General features: G+C 56.9%; 1 protein-coding gene across 13 annotated transcripts in view; it reads left to right on the top strand.

Annotated features, from left to right (window-relative positions):
- Window positions 1–1,266: 1,266 nt before the first annotated feature.
- TCF3 (transcription factor 3) overlaps window positions 1,267–21,291 on the top strand; it is a 73,672-nt gene continuing 53,647 nt past the window's right edge. For 4 of the 13 annotated variants that reach the window (XM_082071830.1, XM_082071829.1, XM_082071828.1 and 1 more), the window contains exons 1-3: window positions 1,273–1,525; window positions 3,755–3,850; window positions 10,580–10,652. In XM_082071830.1, the coding sequence (XP_081927956.1) occupies window positions 3,776–3,850; window positions 10,580–10,652 (148 nt within the window). In that variant the 5' untranslated portion in view covers window positions 1,273–1,525; window positions 3,755–3,775. Of the gene's footprint in view, window positions 1,526–3,478; window positions 3,550–3,754; window positions 3,851–10,579; window positions 10,653–21,291 lie in introns of those variants that run through there. The other 9 variants (XM_082071824.1, XM_082071827.1, XM_082071817.1 and 6 more) reach the window with 5 other exon arrangements.

The following is a 21,291-nucleotide window of genomic DNA, read 5'->3' as shown; positions in this document are numbered from 1 at the left end:
TCCCTGTGCCAGCAGGCCCAGGTCCCCAGCTGCAGCGCCAGGGACGCTCATGAGGACGCAGCTCCCTGGGTGCAGGGACAGCTCCAGCTGAGCGGCCGCTCCGCTGCCGCTCGGGGAACCGGGCGGCCGGGCGCACGCTGCAGGAGGTGCCAGCGCTCATCAGGCGGCACCTTTGATCCAAAGCACACGCCGATAGGCTTCCGAGTGGCGGCAGCCAGCTGTGGAGCTAAACCAGGTGGGTAAACGGGCAGAAAGATGTAAATACGCGGATATGGAACATGGACTTCACATTGCAATGCCCGCTGCGCTGCTGGGGACGGGCTGAGGCTGCCGGCGGGCAGCAGCACGGGCAGCGTGGGCAGGTGTCCGCAGCAGCGCTGCCCGTGACGCGGGGCTGCCCTGTGGCGGGGGACCCGATGTCCCCAGCACCGAGGGGCGGTGGGGCCAGGCGAAGCAGTGCCCTCAGCTCACCGGGCCCCTCCAGCCCCAAGCGCGGGGCTGCCCCGGTGAAGCTACCCCACCCCACGGCGGGAAACAAGGGGACGTCCAGCTGCGAGGCGGCTGCTTCCACAGCGCCGCCAGCCCCGCAGCGGGACCCCCGCCCCGGCACAGGGCCCCGGCTGGCGCTGCCCTGCCCGCCCGAGCCCGTCGGGTGCCCCGTCGGCGAAGCGGGGGGAGCTGCGGACGGTGACGAGAACAGCGACCGCCCCCGGCCTCCGCCGCGCCCCGCCCACCGCGCTCGGTGGGCGGGGACAGGAACAAAGCGCACTCTGGTTGGCCTGGCTGCCTGCCACTCAGAGCAGCGGCGCTCTCCCGTTGGACGGTGCTCCTCGGCCGTATCAGTCAATCTCCGGGAGCTCCCGTGTCGTCACGGTCCTCCTGCACGTCTCTCGACACCACGTATGACCCATCCCCTTCCGCCATGAAACATAGTGCCCCAACCGGACGGGCCTCCTCCCCGTCTCCGCCCCCGCACTGCCGTCGGGCCCCGTTCCGCTGCAACAGGTTCTGCCCAACTGCCTCCTAACGGTAGCGGGGTGTGAGTGGGGAGCGCCGCGTGGGGAATCCGCGCGGTCGGCGGAGGGATACGGTGGAGGGGGAGGTGCCCTGCCACGCAGGGGGCGGGGCGTGAGGGGGGAGGCGGAGGTGTGCGCGGGACGGGGGGGGCGCCGCATCTACGCCCGCCGCGGCGGGGGGACCATGCGGAGGCAGCGGGGCCGGCGGGCGCAGCAGCAGTGGGAGGCGGAGCGGCGGCGGCAGCGTTAGGACCCGGAGCGGCTGCGGGGGGGCGGGGGGAGGTGGGGGCGGGCCGGGGCGCACGCGCCGCCCGGTGCGGGGCGATCGCGCCGCTTCGCTACATTGTATCCGCCGGCGGCGCGAGAACAATAGGCGCCGCCGCCGCCGCCCGCCGGGCCCTGGGCGCCGCGGCCGCCGCCCGCCCGCCCCCGGCCCTCCGCGCCCGCGGGACCTTCATGCGCTTCCCTGCCCTGCGCACGCAGGGGGGTGCGCGCCTGCCCCGGAACAGGTAAAAAATAATGATAATAAAACAAATAAAATAATAAAACACGCGCTCCCCCCTCCCCCCCCCCGGTGCTGCGGGCGCTGGAGGTCCCGGCGCAGCGCCCCGTGATCTGCGGGACTTGGGGCACCGGCCGCCTCCCTTCGCCGGGGCTGCCCCGGGACGGGCTCGGCTCTATTGTCCCCAGCAAAGTTTGCCGGGGCCGGAGGAAGGGGGGGCGGGCAGCGGACGGGCCGTGCTGGGGGGTCCCTAGGCGTGCGGGGCCGCCTCGAAGTGTGGGGGGGGGGGGCAGTGCCCCGTCCCGCTGCGAAGTTCGGGGGCACGAATTTCAGCGCCCCGGGCGGAGGGTCCCTCTCTTCGGCTTGGGGCTCACGGCTCCGGCCGTTCCAAAAGTTGGGGGTCCCGATGCGGGTGGGGGATTGTTTGGCCTCGTTCCGTGGTGTCCAGCCCGGGGGGGGGCTCTACTTTCAGGGGAGGGCAGCCCGCTATGACCCCCCCCAGCGACACGGGGGACACAGTGGTGCGCAAGGACCCCCTTCGCCCTTCCCCCTGCATGGGGGGGCAGCCCGGATCGGCCTAGCTGAGCCCGGTCCAGCCAGGCGGGCCCACGCGTGTCCCGGAGCAGCCGCGCTGCTGCGGCCGCCCCGGGAGTTGCGGGAACCGGAGCCCGGGGGTGCCGGAGCCTTTGTCCGAGGAGGGAAGGTGCCGCCAGCGCCGGGCCCGCCGGAGGAAACCCGAGCGGGCCGGGGGAGCGGCGGACATCTGCTGCGCGTTAGCCCGGCCCGGCCGCCCTGCCAACGGGGTCGAGTTTTCCTCGGCCTTTGTGCTCCCGGGACGGGTAGAGCCCGTCCCGGGCTGGGGCAGGACGCGGGGTGCCCGGGGAGCTGGCTGGGAGTTAAAAATAGGACAGTTTGGGGCGGGGGGGTAAAAATAAAAACCCGAGTTGAGTTCGGGGTGGCGAGCGTGTGTTGTTCGAGTTGTCCGCGGTGGTGTTGTCTCTGGGATGTGGGGTTTGGGGGGGCTGCCCAGGGAGGGATCTGCCCCCCCGTTTCACCAGGGGCTTTGGGGTGTAACGGGGGCGAGCATGTCGCCCCAGCCCCCGCGGTCAAGGTGCCCGGGTGGGAGGTTGGGAAAGTTGCTTTAAAAGTACCGACCAGATGCTCTGATGACACTTAGAAAAGGCGTTTTAAAGCGAAGAAAAAGAGGAAAAAGAAATCTCCTGGCTGTTGTTTTGGGTTTTTTTTGTTTTTTTTTGTTGTTTGTTTGTTTTCATCGTGGCAAAGGGGTTGATGTGCTGGGCTGATTCCGGCGTTTGTCGGGTTTGTTTTTTAAGCCGAGCGGCGCAGCCCGCGGTGCGTTGGGTCGTGCGGAGTCTGCTGGGCTGCTTCATTCTTTTTTCTAACCTGATGATGAATGAGTTAAATCTATTGGCCAGCGGCCCTTTGTAACCATGAATGAGTTCCCAAAAAAAGCAACAAAAAAAAATGTTTTATCTCATCCCAGGCCTCTCTTCCTTCCAAAGAAATATTTTTTCTATCAGAGTGAGCTGGCCAAAAAGATCAACCTCCCTTTAAAAATAATAATCTGTAAAATTAGGAAAAATAATATTTACCTATCTCGCAAAGTTGCCTGAAGGGCTTTATTTCTGCAGAACCCTCCAAAACCGATTTTTAAACCAGTTTCTTTCCGGTCGTTCTGGGAGCCGGGAGGCTCCGTTCCCAGCGGGTCCGGCAGCCCCGACCCGGCGCCCGGAAGAGCCGCTGCAGGTGCTCCGGCCCCGGGACGAGGCGCAGGATCCGCGCTGCCCCTCTTCTTCTAAACAAAACTGAGCACGGACAACGAGCCTCCCGCGGGGGGGCGGGAGAGGGGCCGGGCCAGACAAGTGCCTGAGCGATAACTTGCCTGAACCCTTTGATAAATGAGTTGACTCTTTTTTTTTTCCCCCCTTTTTTTTCTCTCTTCATTCGCCACACGCCAGGAACAGAATTGGCCCGAACTAGTGGAATTGGCAGCAAAAAACTAACATACAAGTGTGTCTGGTCAATAGAGCGCTTGTTCTGCCTCCAGGCGCGCTCTGAGGACTCCGTGTCGAGGACTCGGGTGCCGGAGACCCGCAAAAAGGATTTTTCTTTTCTTGCCCCTTGCTCTGTCTTTTTAAAATATTCATCAATGGGGTGGGTAGTTTGCTGTAGTCATTAAAATATCTCTTTTTCCCCTCCCCCTGGTTTTCCACAGGGCTGGTGAGGCTGCCGGAGTATGAATCAGCAGCAGCAGAGAATGGCCGCAGTTGGGACAGACAAAGAGCTCAGTGACCTGCTGGACTTCAGCATGGTGAGCGAGCGCCGTCCCGGGGGCTGCGGGTGCGGGTGTTTCAGCCGCAGGAGGGAGGAAACGTGAGACTGGAAATTGGCCGTGATGGGTTTCAGATGTGCCCGTGTTTGTTTGCATGCACATGTGCTGCAACTTGTTTATTTTCGAGTTAAAGCAAAGCCTCTGCCCATCCTCCCCCCACACTTTCCCCTCAAACGTACTCTGTTTCCTGCAGGAGCGCAGAGAGGTGGATTGGGGGTGGTTTTCATTGGATGGGAAATTCTGGGGAAATGTAACAGAGTCGTGTGTTCTCTGTTTAAACACTCACAGTGAACTGCGGCTGTTTCTGAAGCCATTCAAAGATGTAACTTCACTAGCTGATTAATCAGGCTTTTTTTTCCTCTCCCCAGACCCAGACTATTAAACTTTTGCTCCCGCAGGTTATTTTGTCACAGTTTGAAATGTGTCCAGGCTCTCCAGCACATTATTTTGCAGGAGCTGGACGCTTGTGTCCCCCACACTCTTCTCTTCTGTAGCCTGGAGACCTTTGGGTGCATTTAGGAGCTGTGTATTTCCAAAGGAACACGACCCGCGAGTTCCCCCAGAGGGCGTGTGCAGCGCGGGGGGAGGAGAGGTCCCTTCTTCACGGCAGGGTGGGGGTTATCACCCAACACGTCCGTCTGTCCTGCCGCCCGGGTTGGTGACGTGCCACGCCGGTGCTGGCTGTCGTTGGCAGGTGACTTGTGGAGAGGAGAACTTGTGTTGAAAAGAAATGACTTTGTGTTGGGTTCCCGTGTTGTGTGCTGCACCCTCACGGCGCCCGGCACACGCATCTTGCTTTTTTAGATAAGCAAAGGCGCTGCAAAGACAGAAAACCCAGCGCCACGAGGAGCAGCCGCCGCGGAGTGGCCGCCGTGGCCCCGCGCTGTCCGGGTCACGCCGCCCGTGCTCCTGCGCGGCTGATTTTCTTGCCCCTTGGAGATTCAAGTCCATAAAGCTTTTTAGAAACGCCGATTCAGAACAGGTCAAACTGCTACTGCCAAGAATGTCAGCAAGTCACAAATGGCCCTCAGACACAGGGTGTGAATTTTGGGGTTGTTTATGCAGGGACACAAGTTGCACTTGATAATCTTTGTGGGTCCCTTGCAACTCAGGACATTTTATGATTCTAAGAATGGAATAAAAGGGGGAAAAGCGATGGCAGAGCTCAGGCACCTCGTGACCTGGTACCCGTCACGCCTCGGGGAAGTGCTGGGGCTCAGACCCTTTTCCGCATCTGAGCAATGGAAAATAGAACTTTTATACAGCTGGGGCGTGTAGCTGTCCCAGCAGGACTCTTCGCTGGGGGGTCTTTCAGTCCCCCAAAGAGCAGTTTCCTGCAGGTCCAGTTCTCCCAGTTTCAGGATTTTGTTGGGAGGCCAGTTCTGTGGAACTCGCAGCGATGCGTTTTTGCAGTTGCCGGGACGGTGTGCGTTTAACGGCAGGAGCGTGTCGAGGCTTTGCTGGCGGGCGGCGCGTGGCTGTTTGTCCCGCGCGTTCCGAAGGGCTGCTCGGGGCAGCCGGTGAGCGGGCCCTGCGGGGGCTGCAGTGGTTCCCCCTTCGAAAAAATAAAATCGCGCTCACTGTTTAGAGCTTTAAAGAAAAGAAACCCGAGACCTTATTTTCAGATTTAACAAACCATCCTCATTTGCATGCCCAGAGCTGTATTCCCTGGAGGGGTCCTGACCTGTTCCCTCTGCGCATAATGGTTCTGTCCTTGGAGATTAATCTACACCTAACGGTTGAATTTGGGTTCAATTCCAACGCTTTTACACTGGTGTAAACCTGGGAAGGCCCAGAACTTGTTCCTGTAGGGCTCGTGCGTCCAGCGGCGGCCCCGGGGGCGCCTCTTGTGGGTCAGGGCTTGCAAATGTCAGTTGCCAGCAAACGATTCAAAGACGTTCTCTCCAGGGTAAGTTGGCCAATGGGCTTTGGAGCAGCCTGGATTTGAGCCAGGTCTGGCTCACAAACCCTCAGCTCCGCACACCCTTCTCCTGAGTTTGCATAAGGGAGTACGAACATCTCTCTTGGAGGATGAGTCGGTCAAATGGAAAGCTTCCTAGCGAGTAGATGATCTTGACCTGGGCGTTGTGAGCTTGTTGTGCGCGATGTGGGTCTGTTGAAGAGGCTCTTCCATGGTTGTTCTCCACGTGTTGCTGGGATGCAGCGTTTCTGACCACAAACCTTGCTCTTTCAAGCATATTTATGTTTTTCTTATGTTTTTCTTTCACTAAGCAGGAGTGGAGCATTGGTCTGCTAATCCTCTCCAGGAGAGTAGGTGGGAGGGAAGACTAGAGAGATTCACAGCAGCTGGAAGCGTTTACTTCAGATCAATATTTCTAGGGAAAATACGTTAAACCCCAGCAGTCTGTGGTCCAGCTCTCTGCTGGGTGTTGCTGTGCAGTGGGTGAATTTTAAGGTCACAGTGTAGTCAGACGTGAGTTCGTGGGGTCAGTAAGGGGCAGGGTTGTGCGGGATGCCGTAAGTCAGGCTCACAGTCCTGAAAAGAAGGACTTGTGCCTTCTTTAATAAATAAATAGATTGGGAGGTTGTTGAGCTGCAAAGTGCTCGCCGAAAGCTTTGTGCCAATGTAATTTGCCAATAAGGGCGAAAAATCAAAGGAATCTGAAACGTGGATCAAAGTGAGCCGGAGCCAAACCCCCAGCTCTGTGGTCTGGTCGCTGCTTTGGGCTGTACACGGCGCTCACTTCCCTCTGCCTCCCAACAAATTGCCTTTTATAATTGCCCCAAAGTACTGGTAATTTGTAAGCTTTCCTTCACCACCGCTCCCTGGCAGTAATCCAGGCCGGGCTTGCAAATCTGGAGGAGAGCTTTCAGGAGGGCATCCTGCCTATAGATCCGAGTGGCTGTCTCAGCCCATTTATTAGGCTGGGGTTTCGGTGCGGTGCCTCTGGGCCGGTGGCTGCCGGGCGGGCGTGGGGGCCGCTGTCGGGAGCCGCTCGGCCGCGGGGACTCGCCGTGGCTGTCCCGGCGTTGCCGAGGGTCTGGGCGGGGATCCCGGCCGCGCGGGGCAGGAACACGCGGTGGCGTGGGGGGAGCTGGGATGCAGCAGCACGCGGACGGGTTTTGGGGTCTGTTCGTGTCGCAGAGTGTTCCTGCCACGCGAGAGAGAGGCAGGCGGCTGCGCGCCAGCCCGGCGCTCTGGCAGGAGCGAGATGCTGTTAACAACCATGATTATTAGAGAGTATTAACCATATGCTGCGGGGATGCTGGTTGTCAGGTGGGTTTCCAGCTCGCGGGGCGGGCAGGGCGCGCGGGACCTGCCGTCTCGTCTCTCCCGCGTTCAGCCGATGAGCCGCGTGGGAGCCGAGCCCCTCGCAGCGAGCGGGGCCGGAGCGAACGCTGCCCCCCCCGCGTTCAGCCGATGAGCCGCGTGGGAGCCGAGCCCCTCGCAGCGAGCGGGGCCGGAGCGAACGCTGCCCTCCCGGTGCCGGAACCGGCCCGGCCACGGCACAGCCTGTGTTTCCACCATACAACTCTCGCTGTTGTTTGAAGTGAAGCTGTTGTAAAATTTGACTTTATGCCGCCGTGGACATTTGGGGCTGTAGTCAGGAAGCTCTGTCTTAATGAACACGTATGAAATATCCTGCTGGCAACGTTTATTGAGCTGAATTCCCTCTTCTCCCTGAATTAGCAGCTGGATGCTTTCCATGGTGAAAAATAGATTTCAGGTTTTGAGTTCAGGCCTGAGATTGGTTCAGCCTGGAGTTCATGAAGTGGAAGAGCAGAGGAAGTGAAAACAGCTATTTAACTGGGAAACACTGGTACAAGTGCACAACACATGAAATGCTGCTTGGTATTGTTACTTGTGTCTGACAAACTCCCTTTCTCGCTTTTGAGTTCGCCGTTGAAATTGTGGGGTCTCTGGGCTGTAAGAGGGCGGGTGTTTGGATCTTCCCAAGCACTGGATTTACATCTTTTAACCTGTGGGAAAGAGAGGGAGAGGAATAAATTATTGTGGAGGGGTGGAAATTGGGCTGTGAGGTTACGCTCAGGTTGCCAGCTGTCAGGGGCTGGAGAACAGGACTAGAGGAACCAAACACAGCGACTTAAGATGGGAGATTTTTACATAACTGTTTAAATCTACATTATTCACATTCAACAAAGGCCAAGTAATGACCCAATTACATCTCCTCAGACGCTTGTGCCTGGGTCCCTCCTTGATGCCTGGGGTTCGGTTCATCTCCTCCGTCCCCCACCTAGTTTATTTGTAAAGCAGAGAGGAAATTTGCAGTGGGTGGGTGAACTTTGCCGGTGCCAGCCGGCAGCCTCACGCCTGACCTGAGCGGGGTCCGGGGGCAGCGTCCCCGCTCGGCCTCAGCCCACGCTCCAGGGCAGAAAAACCCAGACCAGCCCAGAACGCCTCTTGGAGCTGGCAAATGATAAATCAATTTGGAGGCTGCGTTGAGGGGAGGGGTAACCCGGGGTTCCCCTTGTCTTGCCCTGCTTGAGCATCCTGGCGTGGGAGGGGTCGGTGACTCCGAAATCCGAGCAGGAAGGTGTTGCATCAGTCTCGAAATAATCTCTGGCAGCAGGCGGGCGGTGGGGAGGGCACCCGGGGGTGGTGGGGAGGGCACCCCCGTGGGGAGGGTGGGGAGGGCACCCCCGTGGGGCGGCCGGGGCGGTGGGGATTGCGGGGGGCGGTGGGAATTGCCAGGGGTGGGGGTGGTGGGGATTGCCGAATGCACCGGGGGGGGACACCCCGTGTTTGCAGAAGTAAAAAAAACCCCGCGCTCATTGCACAATGGAACAGGGCTGTTCATTTTCTCCACTCAGGTTTACTGCTCAGACCTTGGGTTTTTCAGCATCAGCAAGTTAATAAGCAGAAACGCTTGTGAAAAACAGCTAGCAGTGCTTTTTTCTAATGGTTGTTTTTGTTGGTTTTTGCTGCTTGGTACCATTATGTTCGTGCATCCCATCTCCCCCCCGCAACTCGGATATGCAGAACTCGGCAAAGGGTTTTCAAACCACTTCACTTAATCTCTTCCCTGCCTCAGTAGTGAGCACAGGCTGGGTGGGATCAGCCGCGTAAAACCCGCTCTCAGTCATTTTTGGAGATCTTTGCGGAGCACGGCGCTGCCCGCGGGGGGGCGGGGGCTGCGGACCCGCTGGCCGCCGGGCGCTTGTGTCCTCCGGCCCGACTTCCCGAGGAAGAGGGTGCGTGCGACGGGGGGGCCCAGGGTGACGCTGGTGTCCGGCGGCGCCTCCCGCTGCCGGGCGGCCTGCGGGGCGGGGGGCGCGGGAACTGCGGGGCAGGGGGCGCGGGAACTGCGGGCGGCCTGCGGGGCGGGGGGCGCGGGAACTGCGGGCGGCCTGCGGGGCTGGGGGCGCGGGAACTGCGGGGCTGGGGGCGCGGGAACTGCGGGGCTGGGGGTGCGGGAACTGCGGGCGGCCTGCGGGGCGGGGGGCGCGGGAACTGCGGGCGGCCTGCGGGGCGGGGGGCGCGGGAGCTGGGGACACAGCCGCAGGAGGGCAGGGGCTGCGGCCGGAGCGGTCGTTCACACTCGCTGCGCCCTTACACGCTCCTTACACCTTTGTTTAAATAAGTATATTACATATACATGGTGTGCGTGTGCCTATATGTGATCCCAAGTTTGTGTTCTTTTTTTAATGGCAGTTGGTTTCTTAACTGCTCACTTTGCATCTCTACCACATTTAACTGCCTTTTTTCTTTCTTCTCCCCAGCGTTTGTAAAAACAAAGCAAAACAAAGCAAAACCAAAGCCGGGCAGACAGTTTGTGCAAAGGAATGTTTCTGACCACAGCCAGACAGCAGCTCTGTCAGGGCATGAAACGCTGTTTCTTAAGCTCTTGTGCCATTACATTGTTTAATCTTCAAAGCATTAAACTTTTGAGTCGCTCAGACCTTGCAAAGCTAAAAATAATAAAAATTCAAATGACTCGGTGGTGAAAGTGTCTTGAGTTGAGTAGTAAAAGGATATTAAAATGTTAATTCACTAAGCGTTTTCCCACCAGTTGTTTTATTGGCTGGAGCTCCATTTGTGTGGAGGAGAATTAGTTTTCTGCTGCACACAGGTGCATATAAATTTCTAAATAACAGCTTCTGAAACCCTCCCAACTTATATTAAAAATACGGGTTAGCAGACGAGCCGTGCGGTGTTTTTGAAGGGAGAAGATCCGTTGCGATACCGAAGCCGGAGCAGCAAACAGGTTGCCAGTGACCGATGCCAAAGACACATTAATCTTTCTGATCCTGAGCTCAGTGCCTTTGGGAGGTGCCGTGAGGTTTCCTGCACGCGGGTGGGTCACGTCTGGCTGAGACCCGGCGCGTTACGGGTGCTGCGGGATGAATCGGGCTCCGTGTGCTGCGGTCTCGGTGGTGCTGTCGCTTTACGCGGGGAACCGGCCTTTCTCGGGGGCGCCTCCTGCGCTGGGCCTCGGTGAAGAAATAGGGAAGAAGCCGTCACTTTTGCCCCAGCGATGGTGCTTCTCGGGTGGTTCTCGGTGCCCCGAGGAGCCGGAGCGCGTCTCAGCGCGGCCGCGCCGCTCGCCCGTCCCTCTGCGGCCGATCTCCGTAGCGGGGACATTCGGAAAGTTTTCTGCACCAATAAAGTGCTTTTCTCCCCCTTCCCTCCCCCGCCTGCCCAGTGTGACCCCTTTGCAGCAGCACAGTAAAACTGACATACTGAAATCTCCTTTCTCTTCCTCTCTCTCTCATCTCGTTTTGTAGATGTTTCCCCTGCCAGTGGCTAATGGAAAGAACAGACCCACGACCCTAGCGAGCACTCAGTTTGGAGGATCAGGTACTGTCATCTTACATGTATTTTTTTTTTCTTGAAACTGTAATGTTTCTTGCAGTAGATTTGTGTTTGCTTCCAGCGACCCAAGAGGAGGGGTTTCTGTCGTTTTGTGCTATGTATTTTTCTGGTGGTGGTCTGCTACTATTTCTCTAGATGATTTTCTTGTTGTTCCACATGTCTCTGGATGATCAGAGCTGCTCTTGCCGATCTGTCTCCAATTCAGGAGTCGCTGCCCGAGCTGGAGGTTGTTGTCTCGCTGCTCTGGTTGGAGCAGCACAGGACCAGACTCAGTGATCCCCTGAGCTGTTCGAACGAGTGCCTGCAGATGTGTGGTGGTGAATTCCTGGGCTCGGCTGCCCAAAGGGAGACCCTGGCACGGTTTGGGTGTCTCCTTCATGCAGCTCCTTGCCGATGGTGGGATCCTGGCGTTCCCAAAGGGACCTTCGCAAAGCCACCCTGACCAGATGCCACCAGGCTGCCCTGGGGACACAGAAGCTGTGTCACCAGCCACCGAGCTGGACCTCGCTGTGGTTTTGGGGTGCTGTGAGCACAGCCTTGCCTGTCCCCCCATGCTGTGGTGTCTGTGAAGCCACCAGCTGGTCCTGGTCCCCAGAAGGACCAAGTGGCTGCATCTTTGCCAAGGAGGGGCCGGGGGTGCGGACATGGAAGGGTTTGAGGGCGCGGAGCTTTAGGCGTGTGCCTGGGAAACGTGGCGCTGGTTTATTTGAGGCTGAAGCGGAGAATTCCCCCCGGGTGGCCGGCGCGGGGCTGTGCCAGGCGTGCGATGCCGGGGAAGGCGCTTTGCGCCGGGCTCACCGCGGCCCCGGCGCGCGGGAAGTTCGGGTCATTTGTCCTTCGTGCCGGAACATGCCGCTGCTTTGTGGGTGGTTAAAACTCGACCTTCTCTGCCCTGAGCTAACGCGAGCTGGCCGGTGTCCGTGCCCCGACGCCGGGTGCCTTTCCAGGGCGGCGCTGGGATTTCTGGGTTGCAGCGCTGATGCCGGAGCAAGTTTGGGGCAGCTCTTGGGAAGGCCTGCAGGAGCAAGGACAGGAGGTGTGTACCCTGAAGTTCGATGCTTTCAGATGGGGCTGTTTAGCTGCACGTCAAGGTGGTTTTGAGCAAACATTTTTACATGCAGAGAAGCTGTCGAGTGGGCGCTGGAGGAAATTCAAGGGGAGAAAGCTCTTGGGTTAACGCAGATGGAGGCTGATCTCTCCAGCGAGTGTTCCCATGTGTGACTTCTGCTGTTAAAATAATCCACAAAAGATGTGCTGGTGGGAGAGTACTAACGGAGCTAGCTCGCCTGAGTTGGCTTCCCCGTCGGCTGCCAGTTCGTAGCGCTGGCCGGACCCCCTCTGCTTGTACAGCAGCCGAAGTGACACAGAATCTTTGATTTCCCCCGCTCCTTCTTTTCTTTCGGGTGAGCGCGAGGTAATGTTGACACCACCCTTCCTCTGGGCCGCTGTGTTCTGGGTCCGGCTGCGAGCAGTTCATAGAAGCACAGGGCTGGTGTTATACAACTGAAGGCAGTTGTGCAATCGCTGCCGCGCCACGTTCTGCGGCTGCTCTTTGGTCCTGCCCTGGGCATCCTGGGTTTGAAACGCAGCTCAGGGTTTGGTGTAGGGGAAGGCTTTCCTCTGATGTGGAGTCACCCCTAGGGCCCCACTTCTGGAGAGCAGGGGGCATGTTTAATTTATGTGTCAGCTTTGTGATTTCTCTCTGGTCCTGCATGTTTGACGATTGATTTTTGCTGGTGGGATGAGTAACTGCGGTAAGACCTTAACAAGATGTGCTGTGCACAAGGATGCGCTGTGTCTGTTGGAAGGGTCCAAAGTGTCTAAGCTAGGTCTTAGATAATCTGGAGTGATTGTTTTTATGGTTTGGTTGATGTTTGGTTTAGCTTAATTCACTAATTGGCATCAAGGTACAATCGGATACTGGTTCACCCCCAAAGGCACAACCAGCCGTCTGGCTCAACATTTGATTAGAAGTTGAGTTGTTACCAGCCCGGCAGCGGTCAGGGGCTGAAGAGCAGATAGTCCTTGGGTTTGCTAGTTCAGTAACATGCACCACAGTGTCAGGATCTCATTATTTGGGGTTATTGTAGTAACTCAAGATGCTGCCTTGTGTGCCAGAGAAATCGGTGTTTCACGCTTCTGCCCACCCTTGGACACGTGAATTCCTGTCATCCCGCTTTTAATCTCCTTCCTTCTCGGGGAAACCCTGGGGCAATATGTGGCTTTTCTGTTTCTCCCCTCCGGAGGAGCGATTTCCCGCGCGGGGAGGGTGGGGGCGCAGGGGCAGAGCGGTGACCCGCGGGCTCCCAGCCAGAACGCCCCACGCGCCAAGAGGAGATTCTTGCTTCCAAAGGGAACTCGTAGAACCATCTCAGTTGGAGGAGGCCCTCAGGATCGTTGAGTCCAACCATAACCTAACTCTAGCACTAAATAAGGTAGCGCAGTCATTTGAAACAGTGCTACGAGCAAATGACGCTGATAAAGTTTCCCCAAATTCAAACTATCTTCAAATCCCAATAGCTGCCCTGGCGCCGGTGGCCCCTTTGCAAAGGGGAACCTGTTTCTCTCTGCTAGGCCAGGAACATTCCAACACAAGCCCTCCAGCTTTGAGATCCCTTGGCTTTTATATTTGTCTCACGGTTTTATTTTAAGCTCTGCCACTGTTTCCCTCCGTTCTGTCCTTAAATGCACCAGGGAGGAACTGGTTTAGCTGCCCCGCCGCACGGACAATGATTCCACACCTCCGCTTTGCCTTTTCTTGGCAAGGCGAGGCCCAACAATTGCCGCTCGACGGGGCCTACGTCACGCGGGCCGTGTCTGCGGCGTTTATAGCGCATGTGGGTCACCCGGGGAGGTTGGGGCTGCAACTCGTGTTTCCCAACCCAAGCCGTGTCATTTGCTGCTCATATTTTATTTTAGCCGGGGTGCTCATTGTATTCCTATTGTCCTGCTCCCGGGGGCTGCGGTTTCCTCGTCCCCTCGCCAAACTGGTTGTTTATTATTTGCAGTCTGCTCATAGCAGCAGTGCTGTTTTTTCCCTTTCCTTTGAGTAAGTGCGTTCGCCATTAAACGTCTTTTCCTTCTCGCTTTGTGGGGAGGGAGCTCCCGCGCTTGGGGTCTCTCAGGGAAGGGGGAGTCCCCTCCTGCTCTGTGATTTCCACCCCCAAAATTTGTGCGGTGCTTTTTTCCTTGTGAGGCTCGTTGTTGAGGGAATTGCTTTGATCGGGGCAAGTTCAGAAGACACATTTGAAGCCGGCTAACCAGGGAGTTTTTTTCCAAGAGTTACAAGCTGGTGCATGTAACAGATTTTAAGTTATAGTCTACTGAACAAAGTGAACGCGCTTTCCCTGGAGGGAGGTGAGTCTGTATCCCTTTGAAAACCCGCTTTAAACAACATTCAAACTTGGATACCTGTGGCAACGGCACTGAAAGTAATAAATTCTATGAAAGGTGAGGGTTGTCTCTTTAATTGGCGCTGCGGGTGCGCTGTTTGAAGGTTTGATTAGTTGTGCTGGGGGGGGCTGCGGGGCAGCCCCGGTGCTTTGAGTGAACGCGTCTCGGTTACTCGGGAAGAACTGAACACTCCAAACTGTCAGCAATTGAGTCTCAGGCCGCAGAAACGCATTTGCAGCTACTTACCACAGTGAGGAAAGCAGGAGCTTTTATTAGTAAGGATATATCACGTTTTCCTGCTAAGTCCCTCTAGTTCCCACATGTTTTGCTTATGCTGGAGTGGGAATGATGGGCTTTGCTTGCTGTTTTGATAGATGATGAAAGGCAGACATGAGGTGCACAATATGTGACTTGATATTAAGAACTGGCACTTTCCATTAAAGTACGTACTTGAGGCTGCTTGTCGATGTTGCGGTTGCACGCGTGCCCGTGCAGCGGGCCTGTAAAACTGTCACTAAACGCGAAGCCACCGCACCAAAAAAAAGGCAAAGCAGAAAGTTGTACTTGCCTGCCTATTGGTGCGACTTTCTTTCAAAGTAAAAAAATCGCTTTTTAGCCGTTATCAAAGGAAAAATAATTGAAATAAAAAAGCTTTGCCGTGGGCGAGCGGAGCTTGCGGCGCTCTCGTTGGGCCGGGCCGCGGCGCCCGCTGCTGCGCTCCGGCACTGGGCGCTCCGGCACTGGGCGCTCCGGCGCTGGGCGCTCCGGCGCTGGGCGCTCCGGCACTGGGCGCTCCGGCACTGGGCGCTCCGGCGCTGGGCGCTCCGGCACTGGGCGCTCCGGCGCTGGGCGCTCTGGCACTGGGCGCTCCGGCACTGGGCGCTCCGGCGCTGGGCGCTCCGGCACTGGGCGCTCCGGCCGCGGCGCCTGTGCCGGGCGCAGGGCGGTTTTGCAGGGAACACCCCGGGTGCCGCAGCCTTTCCGGTCACAAACCCTGGAGGACTTCCAGTGCAGTTTGTCTCCTGCATGCTGGTCAGGTGCGTTCAACAGCTTTCTGCTTCGTTTTCATCTCTCTGTTCTCCTTCCTCTCGCTTTCTGCTCCCCGTTCTTCCCCTGGGCTGGGCTGGGATGCAGAAAACGGGGTTTGAAGAAAAGAGCCCAAAAGCTGGGGTCAGGGAACACGGGTCGCAGGAAATAGCGAGTGCAGGGGAACAAACGGCCAGGGAAGATCTTCACACCCGTCTCCCTTAACCCAGCATCGCATCCCAGCTGTATCTGGGATCCTTGTGTTCCTGCTCCCGGCCCCCGCCTGGGCAGCTGTTTCAGCTGGGAGGCTGAAGACGTTCCTCTCTGTTACCCCTCTTCGGATGTCTGGTTTCCCTCGACCTTCTGCCCAAGGCTGAGTGGAGGCGTCTGGCCGGGGCACAGCGGTTTCTGATGGGCACGCGAGGAATGGGCGGGGGAAAGGCGGCGGTGCCACTGCACGCTGGGGCTGCTCTGCGGCAGCTCCGTGCTCCTCCAGCAGCTGGGGGGAGGAAGACAGAACCCTGTCCCTGACTTGCTGCACCTTTTCAGGGTAGAGTTGTTTTGGTTTATTTTGTTTTTTTTCTCCTATATGGGGGAAGAGTCCTCCTGGCTGGATTTGAGATGTTGAACTAGGGAAAGAGCACGGCGAGTGTCAGGGGTGCCGGAGGGCAGGGCTGTGCTGAGCTAAGTGACAGCTTTTGTTTAGAAACTGCACATTCGACATAGACCTTGTTTGAGCGCAGTTTTACCCAAGCCAGGGGAGCTGAAGCAGCACAGCCATCTTTGCCAGCAGAGCTTTCTCCTCCCTGGACGAGGCGGTTCCGCGCTGGTGTAACTGTGCCCGCTTGGGGTTATGACAAGATGCGCGTATCTCACGTACAAACCGCGTGCCTGGCCTGGATTAAGGCTGGCACAAGGCTGGGCCAGGAGGGAAACTTGTGCGCTTCGAAAGAACGTGTACAAACCCAAACACCTGCTTTCCTTCTAATGAGGGGAGCTGGTTGTGCATTAATTGCATGTGTGATGTCATTACCTTGTTCACGCTGCTGCCTTCTCAACCGCGAGGGCCAGGTCTTGTTATAAATGATGCTCTGGAGGGCAATGCGCTTGGGCTCTGCTCAGCCCAACCTCGAGTCCTGCCCGAGCGGCGCGTGTCGGTGCGGGGTGAGCTGTCTGGAGCGTTTGCCTTGGCTCAGCTCCCAGCTCGCGGCCTCGCGCGCCGGTTGTGCGCTCTCCGAAGGGGGAGGTGGCTTTGGAAGGGACCCGGCGGGTCCGCGGGCGGTTCTGCAGCCGCCCCGCTGCGGACTGCGCGCCCGTCGCTCTGCCCGCGCGTCTCCCTTCTTAACGTTTGCATGTAGTGGAACTCAAATTGGATTGTTATTCTGTTTTTTTTTAGTTTGAGACAGGAAATGGGTGTCTTAAGGGGGTGGATTTAATGCATAGTATATTTTGTTAACTTGGTTGGCTTCTCTACCTGGCACTACATTCTCCAGTGTTAAAGCTGAAGGATGCTGTAAAGGTATCTTCTCTGCTCACTAGCACACAAAGTCACTTGGCAAATTGATATTCTGATGCTCTTCTAACACAAGAGCAGACTCTGGATAACGATGTTATTCCCGATGGGAACGTGATGGTGATCTGCCGCTTAACACGGAAGAGTGAAGTGTTGACACGAGCCTCCCTGGGCGCTGGGGTCATCAGCGCCTGTTCCTGAGCGCTCCGAGAGCACGAGGAGGGGCCGCGGCCTGAACGTGACGGGCAGGCGCGGCCCTCGGGAGCCCCGATCCCCTCGCAGACGGAACCACAGAAACACTTTGTTTGGAAAAGCCCCTCAGGATCATCGCGTCCAACCGTGTGGCTGCAGGGAGACCCTGGACCCTTCTGCTCTCTGGGACCTTTCTTTAAAAAAAAATAAAATTAAAAAAAATGAGGTGGTCTCTCTTCCAAAGACTTCTTAATGCCCCATTAACATTGTTACACAAAACAGCAGCATGCCATTTAATTAGGAAAAAGACGTACTAACCTCTACCATATGTTGCTCTTCTCCTTGTATTTGCATTTGAAAGTCCGGCTGAATTTCAATGTGAAACTGGATTTTATCCAGATGATGAATGGCCTGAGGGGCTGTGGGAAGGTGGCTGTGCCTCCCCGTCGCATGTGCTCGGTGTTTGCTTTGGCGGGTTCTTTTATTTTTAAGAAAAACTTTGGAAGCAAATTTCCTTTATTTCTTGTACCGTGGTTCGGACTGTTCACACCTTTCCTTTGAAACCTGAGGCGCACTTGTCTGGCTGGGCGGCCATTCCTGTGGGCTCTGAACTATAGGTGCTCCAGCCCCCAAAGGAGAGGGATTGAATTTACTCGATTTACCTTTAAACAACCTGTTTTTGGTGGCAGCCCCACTCGTGGCCAAGGAGACAATCCTGTTACTGAACCTCCCGTGCTTCTGGTTTCAGCCGCGGCTGCTCCGTCCTCGCGGCTTTGTAACCTCCTTTGCTGATTTAAAGAAGAAGTTTGGTCTCGACAGTCACTCTTTCAAGCCCTTTGTTTTTCCAGCTGCTCTCAGACCGGCGCCATCGGCTGCTGGAAGAAGAGCTGCTGTAGAGCTGGGTCCATCCCCACAGCATCTTCCAGTTGCCTGGACTGTGCACTTGGCTTGGAGCTGGATTTTTCTCCTCGTCTGAGGTACTTTTAAACTGGCTTAAGCTCCGTAACAAACTGAGCCTGCCTGGCGTTGTTGAGCTGGGTCTGCTCACACAGTTCTTTGGGACCTTTTACCTCACCTACCTGGCGAAAAATCTCATGAGAAATCACTTGGTATCCTGACGTTCCTCCTGGTGCGGAGCGGGGCCGGGGCCGGGCTGGCCGCGGGGGGCTGCTGGCCACAGGTTCTGACTTCTGTTCTCCTTTCGCTCGGCCCCTCGGAGATCAGTTCAGTCTTTAAGACAGTTTTTGTTGGGTTTTTTTGTTGTGTTAATGCAGCTGAACTAATATGATTGCATTTCCAGATTCGGGTAATGGAATAACAAATCAGGAAGCTTTTTTTTTTTTCTTAGGAAAAAAAAAGGATAATTTATGTCACTTCCAAATTCTCCAGGTGTCCGTTGGGAAGGTCTCAGTTGCGCTCGGCACGAGGGCTCCTTGCCGCGTGGCTGCGCGAGTGGCACCACGTTGTGCCGTGTGCCGGGATCGGCCATGGACCTGGAGCAACCATGGGGTTGTCCTGGGTGCCCAAAAAGATGGGTCTTCCCTTCCTCATGGTCTGGAGGACCACGTACATCCCCCAAGTGCCGTATTTGGGGCAGAGACCCTTGCATGTGTCCCTTGGAGTGGTTTCACCAGCATCCCGAGGTGCGTTGGCTTTGCCCATCTCCGGTTTCAGAGGAGTGATCTGGAAAACAGCTCAGCCGAATCATCTCGCAAACGGCAACTTCCTTTCTAAAAGGAGAAGGATGTTGTGGAGTTCGTGGCTTCCCATTATTTTCCCCAATTTGAGCGCTTCCTCGCCATCGGTCCCCCGGTGTCGCGCTGCATGGTCGGCTTTGGTTTGGGGACAGTCTCGCCGCTGCCGGCGCGCTGTGGTGCAGGGTGCTGGTGTCTCGGAGCTGCCGGGCTCTGGCTCCGTAGGACCCGGGGCACCGCGCGGTGGAGCCCCTGTCCTGGCGCAGCCGCGCGAGCAGGCGGCGGCCACGGCGTTTGCCCTTCTTTGGGTATGTTGTACAAAGGTAGTGAGTCACTGCTCCATCGAGCGATAGTTACCCTGCTCCTGCCTTGTATTTGTGTTGTGTAGCCAGTGGGATTATTTATAACTTAGCCAGCATCCCGAGCCTATTGTTTCGGCAAAGAGCAGGAATGACTAGATGACTTCCTGAGATTTTTTTTTCTTACCGCCCCCTCATTTTTATTTTAAATCTGCTTTTCCTTCCAAGTATTATATTCGCCAGTTGGATGCTCTTCCCCCCCACATCTTCCCCTCCTGATTGTGCATTTGTGCCACTGACAATCCCACTACCGGTGTTGCTTTAACGCTAAAAAGTCTCCCAGGAAGCACCAGGGTCTGTGCCCCAGGTGGGCTGGGACACCTTGGGGTGGCCCAGGGGCTCTCACCAGCCTGGCAGGTGCCGGGGACCGTGGCACGAGGCTCTGGCGCTGCCGCTCGTGGGGCAGGAATTGCCGGGGACCGTGGCACGAGGCTCTGGCGCTGCCGCTCGTGGGGCAGGAGTTGCCCGGTGCCGTGGATGCTGCGGGTGCTGCGCAGCCCCGGTGCGGGGCTGGTCCGGTCCAGCCACCGGCACAGGATTGCATCTCAGTGCTCTGGTTCTGCCCTTTGTCACTGCCCCGCCGAGGGTGTTAACTGCTGAAATACAAAGGTCTCACCTGAGCCTGCTCAGAGAAAAGCCATTTCCATGCTGGCGGAAGTGGCACGTCCAGCCCTGGGGACGTGGCAATGGTGGAGATGGATGAAGCGGGTCCTGAGCTCCTGTCATTGCGTGTACAGCCACTTGCCCAGTGGCAATGGTGCCATCTGGGCAGAGTTCGCCCTCAGTCCTGGAGCTCTCCTGGTTCTTGTCTTCCTCCTCTTTTTCCATCTGCCTGCAGTTAATTCACTGCTGATACTGCAAGACCCAGGAGTCACCACAATTTTAACTAAGCCCTTCTGTGGAAATTAGTGTGGGGGGTAAAGGTGTGCAAAATGGAGAAAAAGGACATGTGGGTGGTTTGGTTCACTCAGCCCATCCGAACCTTTGGGAGGAACGTGGAGGTTGAGCTTCCTTAGGGAGCGACAGCCAGGACCCCGGCAGCTGCCGTCCACAGCTCCTCTTTGTACAGCCCAGGCGCGCTTGGGATCTTCTTGCTTGAAATTGTGGCACAAGACACCTGTTTTGGGTTTGCTTTAGTCTAATTCTCCTTCTGGCTGAGCAGGATGCTCTGAGGTGGTGCCCGTCCTGGCTGCGTTCCCTTCATTAGCTTCTTCTCGAAGCAGCCGCTAAGGTTAATGAGGCTGTAGCCACGACCTGCAAAAGCGACCCAGGGGTGAAACAGCTAAAGAGGAACAAGCCTTTGCTGCCTTGTGGCCAGCAGAGATCCTGCACACGTCCTCTCAGTTTCTGTTAGTTCAGAACTCAAAACTTAGCGCTGGTGTATTTTTAAGCTCCTGTTTCTAGCCGAGGTGCCCGCAGATCCTTGCTTGTCCTCTGGCTGGTGGCAGAAGGTACCTCGTGGCCCCACTGGCTCAGGACCCGCAAGGAAATGGGAAGTTGGGCCAAATAGAGCTCTGCTGCTCAGGTGTGAGCAGCCAGGAGTGGAAAATGAGTCCAGAATTCTGTCCTGTGGGGTTTTTACATAATCTGTAGAGCTGGTTTTGCTTTTCCAGGTTTCTTGCGGTGCAGGGCACTGGATATGGGAGAGAAACTGGAGCGTCGAGTGAGGTCCTGGGCTCGGGATGATGCTCCGAGAAGGACCTGGGAACTGAGGCATCTCAGGAAACCGATGTCTGGAGCCACGAGCTCACTGCAGGCTTCCGGACTGCTCTCTGGGTTGCTTGTTGCAGTCAGACTGGAGGGTTTTTGGGCCAGGCACTGAACTCATGTCTTGTCGGAGTTGGTCCCAAAGCTGTTAGAGCCCCAGTGGAGCCATTTAGGGTCGCACAGGAGCTCGTGCGTCCAAGATGATGCTTGTGCTGGTGCTTCTCCTTCCCGTGAGGCTTTTGAGCTGCTGTTCCCCTGCCTAGGGCACCCTTCCCGTCCCAGACACACAGTTACTTTGGTTTTATCCCCTTGCTGGAGTCTGCAGGCAGCGATCTCCCAAGTAAAGCGCCGCTGCAGTTCCTGTACCGCAGCATTTCCCAGGGGCGGTGGGAAAGCCGAGCCTGGATGGCACTGAATTCCCACTGCTCCTCAGGTTCCTTTCAGCTGAAGTGAGTGGAAAATAAAGCCGGGGAAAAAGATGGGGAGCTGCCTTTCTCGCTCCCTGCTGTGAAAGCGCTGCAGCTGAGGAGCTCCGGCGCCACACGGCAGGGAGAGCCACGAGCATCTCCTGCAGCCGCCCCGGCTCAGCTCAGGAACAGAGGACAGACCTGCTCCCCCTGCTTGCTTGGTGTTTTTAAAAGCCTTGTGGTTTTTTGTTCTGTTTTCTTTAAATAATTCTCTAAAAAGTTGAAACTGCAGGACTGGTGCTTTTTTAACCAAAGAAGAAAACTGAAAGATTA

Source organism: Streptopelia decaocto (assembly GCF_964273445.1).
Source record: "Streptopelia decaocto genome assembly, chromosome: 24".
Taxonomy (NCBI): Eukaryota; Metazoa; Chordata; class Aves; order Columbiformes; family Columbidae; genus Streptopelia; species Streptopelia decaocto.
This window is presented reverse-complemented; position numbering and strand designations above follow the sequence as displayed.